This window comes from Cebus imitator, unplaced genomic scaffold (assembly GCF_001604975.1).
Source record: "Cebus imitator isolate Cc_AM_T3 unplaced genomic scaffold, Cebus_imitator-1.0 Scaffold192, whole genome shotgun sequence".
NCBI classification, from domain to species: domain Eukaryota; kingdom Metazoa; phylum Chordata; class Mammalia; order Primates; family Cebidae; genus Cebus; species Cebus imitator.
This window is the reverse complement of record NW_016107507.1, coordinates 1,152,509-1,157,872: the sequence shown is the minus strand read 5'-3', so window position 1 is coordinate 1,157,872 and position 5,364 is coordinate 1,152,509. Positions and strand designations below refer to the sequence as shown.

Genomic DNA, 5,364 nt, shown 5'->3' with positions numbered 1-5,364 from the left:
TTCATAAAGAGATCTTCCCTTTCTGGTCTTTAAATCAACAACAGGCTGAAAATCAAACCAGGGAAATGAAGAATGAGCTGGAGTTAGCAAAGCAGCAATCGGGGCTGGAGGATGGACTTTCCCTGCTGCAGACCAAGTTGCAAAAGCATCAAGACTATGCTGTCAATGCGAAAGTTCAGGCTGAATCTGCCCAACACCAGGCTGGGAGTCTTGAAAAGGTCATTAGTTCTGCTACTGCCACCAAGAGCAGGAAAACAGTGCTTCTTTGAAAGTTAATCCTTTAACCCCAGGTTTCTTCTGCCGTTTCTCAGTGTTTCCTTTAGTGCTGGTCCATGACTCAATGGTGTATCTTCAAGGGGATCCTAATGCACAAAGGATCTTCTATCTGTAGAAGGCAGAAGTCCCTGGCCAAATCATGTGGAGATTTGGAGTGTTTCCTCCCCTAACTCTGGTTTTTGTTTTTTTGTTTTGTTTTGTTTTTTGAGACAGAGTTTTGCTCTTGTTGCCCAGGATGGAATGCAGTGGCGCAGTCTCAGCTTACCACAAACTCTACTTCCCGGGTTCAAGCAATTCTCCTGCCTCACCCTCCTGAGTAGCTGGGATTAAAGGCATGCACCACTACACCCGGCTCATTTTGTATTTTTAGGGTAGATGGGGTTTCTCCATGTTGGTCAGACTGGTCTCAAACTCCTAATCTCAGGTGATCTGCCCTTCTCGACCTTCCAAAGTGTTGGGATTACAGGCGTGAGCCACTGAGTGCAGCTTCTCCCCCATCTCTCTATCCTATTATTTTTAGTGGTACCCTGGTCAAACAGTCGATAAATCAAATTTACTCTGAACTTCCAAACTTTCACAATTTATGTTGTTTGTCTGTATTGCATTTTCTTTCTCTCTATTCTCATTCAGTCACACAACATATAAAGAAACAATAAGTGAAAGTCACCTGCCAAAGAGAATAGATCAAGTTACAAAAAATCAGAATGAGTTAATTAAACAGTTATGGAAAGTGGCCCATTAATTTAGGTTGCTGAAAGAACCTATCAACTCATTTTCCTAGCAAGAAATCTTTGGTTGGTTGTATTAATATAGTTGCCTAACTAAAAGAAAAATGTTAGTGTTTTTACAATTGATCTCTTCTTCTGCTTTTAAGTCCCAATTTGCTGGGTAAATTTTCCACTGACAGGAATTGGGAACATTTTCTATGGAACAGAGATTAAGAAAGGTACTTTCTACTCACGCTGTTCCCACTTCCGTATTTCATTTCTGGCTCTGGCCTTTATTTATGGACTTAAGCTTCTAGGTTGTCAACACACACGCTAACCCAAAGATTTCCATTCTATTTCCAAGGGAGATCTCCATGCTAACACTTCTCCTTCCCCTCCTGCCTCCCTTCCGACCTCATTTCTCTCTCACCTTTTTGCCAACCAAATAACATAACCTTGCTGTTTCTAAATCTTCATCACTCACTCTGTCTTTCACTGTACATGTACAACTGATCGACCAAACTGAACCAAAGATTTGTCAAGGATGGGACTGGGTCATTTCTGTCCTCTTTATCTCACCTCAACGTAGCACAGGACAAACAGTTGGTGCCTCAGAAATAGTTGCCTTGATATGCAATAACCACCGGACGCGGTGGCTCAGGCCTGTAATCTCAGCACTTTGGGAGGCCGAGGCAGGCAGATCATGAGGTCAAGAGATCGAGACTATCCTGGCTAACATGGTGAAACCCCATCTCTACGAAAAATACAAAAAAATTAGGTGGGCGTGATGGCATGCACCTGTAATCCCAGCTACTTGGGAGGCTGGGGCAGGAGAATCACTTGAAACTGGGAGGTGGAGATTGCAATGAGCAGAGATCACGCCACTGCACTCCAGCCTGATGACAGAGGAAGACTCCGTCTCAAAAAAAAAGGCAATAACAATTGGTATTTCGAACAAATGAGTTTTATTTTTAATTGAAGCTGAGATTTTTTTCAATGTGAAAAAAGAAACATGCAAACAAAACTCTGTTGGACATATCAGAGTGACTCAAGCGTGTTGACTGGAGTAAGGTTTCCTCTGTATTCCTTCCATGAATGGTATTAGGAGAATCATCATGCATATATGAACATGCTTTATACGTATTTTCTCATGATGGGAGTGTTGCTTGTTACAGGAGTTTGTTGAGCTGAAAAAACAATATGCTGTTCTTCAACGTAAGGCAAGCACTGCAGGACTAACAAAGGAAACATTAGGAAAAGTTAAACAGCTAAAAGATGCTTCAGAAAAACTGGCTGGAGATACAGAGGACAAGATAAGAAGAATAACAGGTATCTGTTCTTTTTTCCGTCCTGCCAATGTGGTACCATCATGGTATTCTACCTTCCTGGTAGAATTTATACCAATGTCAGTTTACAGTTTTATCACATGGATCCACTGAGGAGAGATGAGTAGAAATTGGTCTTGTGTTTTGGGGACTGTGAAGCCACTTGCATGGATTTGCCTAGAAAGGTCAGTGAGCATCTGCCTTGCATTAGTCAAAACAAACAGATTTCCTTTGGTCACCTTGAAATGCCCTTTTTTGGCCAGGTACCATGGTTCATGCCTGTAATCCCAACACTTTGGGAGGCCAACGCAGGTGGATCACCTGAGGTCAAGAGTTTGAGACCAGTCTGGCCAACATGGAGAAACTCTGTCTCTACTAGAAATACAAAAATTAGCTGGGCATGGTGGCAGGCACCTGTAGTCCAAGGTACTCGGGAGACTGAGGCAAGAGAATTGCTTGAACCCAGGAGGCAGAGGTTGCAATGAGCTGAGCTCATGCCACTGCACTCCAGCCTGGGTGGCAGAGCAAGATTCCATCTCAAAAAAAAGAAAAAAAAAAGAGAGAGAGAGAGAGAAATGACCTTTTTTCCTAACTCTGTTCTCATTGGGGGTGAGATGTCTGGAAACATTTTGCTTGTCACTCTAGAAGTTACTACTAGCATGCAGTGGGTGGAAGCCAGGGATGTTGCTATACATCCCACAATGCATGAGATGACTGCCTAAACAAACAACTATCCTGCCCAAAATGTCAATAGTGCTGAGATTGAGAAACGCTATTCTAACCTATGTTGTTTATTTTACCTCTCATGAAAATAACTCTCCAAAAGAGTCAATATCATCTAGATAGACTCTAGGGCACTAGGTCATCTAGCATGTATCTTTGGATAGCAACCCAGAAAGAATCATATTCTGGACAAGGATTTTGATTAAAATGGACATTCTTATGCACATAAAGTGTCGTAAGCATAGAATACAGGCTGGGTGTGATGGCTAACGCCTGTAATTACAACACTTCGGGAGACTGAGGCAGGGGGACTGCTTGATGCCAGGAGTTTGAGACCAGCATGGCCAACATGGCAAAGCTCCATCTCTAAAAACACAAAAATTAGCCAGGCTGGTGGCACATGCCAGCAATCCCAGCTGCTTGGGAGGCTGAGGCAGGAGAATCACTTGAACCCAGAAGTGGGAGGTTGCAGTGAGCCAAAATCATGCCACTGCACTCCAGCCTGGGCAACAGAAAGAGACTCTGTCTCAAAAACAAAACAAAACAAAAAACATAGACTATGTACAATCAGAAAGCTAATCAGAATCTTTTTTTTTTTAAACACAATTGATATTCATAAGTTTTGGGGGCAATCATCATATCCTTAACTATCTGTAAACCATCAAGAAATATCAGATGATGAGTGTATAGTTTTACTGTTGGTTGTATTTACTATCTTCCAAAACTTTAAAACTAGGAGTGTAAGTAACTCTCAAAATATTAAAGTAACCCAAACTCCTCACTTATAAATGGGGTTTTTGGTTTTTATTATCAAATGAGTCTTTGGCCTTACAACCACTTACATCATCACTGTGACATGAAAAAACTGAAAATGGAAGATTAGTACAGACCAAAGTCAGGAAAAATACATACCAAACTGCTTACATTAGTTATCTCTAGGGAGGCAGGGGAGTGAAAAAGAAACCACCGCTTCTTGCACTTATATAATTGTTTTAAAAGCAGCAGGCTTATGGGTAATTTTTTTTTTCATTTTTATGTATTTTCTTTAAAATTTTTAAAAGAAAATACTACGAAAGATTCAGAAAAACAAATTTCTTTAACCTTACATTCCATAGACAATACCACGAAAGTCAGTTTCTAATATCCTAGAACTTGGTCCTTACTACAGGAGCAAAAACATGGGGACAGTATTTCTGTCCTGTGTTTTTATGTCAGAGTCCAAATTGTTTCTACTGATCCCCATTGACTACAACTTTTGTAGTTCTTAAAATGAGATTGGAAGAGAAGTTTAGGTCAGAGGACTTCTCAGAGAGGTCTAAAATAAGGCGTTCTACTGCCCTTTCCCTTTTCCCTTTGAGGTTGTTTTCAGAACTCAGCAAGATAGAAAAATGAGACATTGATTGGGCTGAATTCCCCATGCTGCCACTTGAGAAGGGGTGGAGCCACACGGCTGTGCCTGTTCCCCTCTGTTAGGAAGAGAAGCCCTGGATCCCAGTATGAGGCCCTTGGCAGCAACAGCATTGTGAGAGCGGGGAATAGACTCCAGCCTGCAGCCAGGGTCCCTCCACAGAACTTGGCATCACTCGGGGTACCAGCAGGAAACAGGAAGCATATTTGGGCATACTTTTGGATTAAGTATTTAGAAGCGGAGTTGTCTCTGTTATTTATTCACTGCATAATAAACTACCCCAGAATGTAATGGCTTAAAATAATCACCATTTCTTACTTTTCTGTGGGTTGCCTGGATGGGTCTTCAGCAGGTGTCACTTGGGTTTCTCAAGCAGCTGCATTTGGCTGATGGCCTGCTAGGGACCAGGTGTAGCTGAGATGCTGGCACTCTCGCTACATGGTCTGTTATGTCAGGCTGCTTTACAGCATGGTTGTTTCAAGGCACCACAACACTCTTGTGACAAGAGAGGATGAAAGGTTCTTGAGGTCTTGCAACATCAGTTCTTCCGCTTTGTATTGGTTAAAACAACTTACAAATCCAGCCCAGGTCTGGGGATACGGGGATAGGGACAAGGTAAGTAAATTCTACTTGTTGATGGGAAGAACTACAAAGAATGCACAAGAATGAAGGGAACCCACTGAGGGTGTGGAGGTACTTGGCGATCAGCAGCAGTGAGAAGCCACTAGCCTCCCTACACCTGAAGGGGCCACAGAAGCAGGAATGTTACCAGAGCCCTGTGAGCACCAGAATGTTAGCAAAGAGGCCGCCCCACAGGAGCCTGGCGCTGAGGGATGGAAGAACTGCCCACACCTCCATGCTGAACTGGGATGGAGACTGCTCACCCTCCCATCCTCTGACCACTTGTCAGCACTGTGCATTGGCC

General features: G+C 42.8%; 1 protein-coding gene across 3 annotated transcripts in view; it reads left to right on the top strand.

Moving 5' to 3' along the window:
- LAMB4 (laminin subunit beta 4) overlaps positions 1–5,364 on the top strand; it is a 109,821-nt gene that overhangs the window by 102,323 nt on the left and 2,134 nt on the right. The window contains exons 32-33 of one of the 3 annotated variants that reach the window (XM_017546836.2): positions 45–218; positions 2,159–2,312. In XM_017546836.2, the coding sequence (XP_017402325.1) occupies positions 45–218; positions 2,159–2,312 (328 nt within the window). Of the gene's footprint in view, positions 1–44; positions 219–2,158; positions 2,313–5,364 lie in introns of those variants that run through there. The other 2 variants (XR_005203143.1, XM_037745114.1) reach the window with 2 other exon arrangements.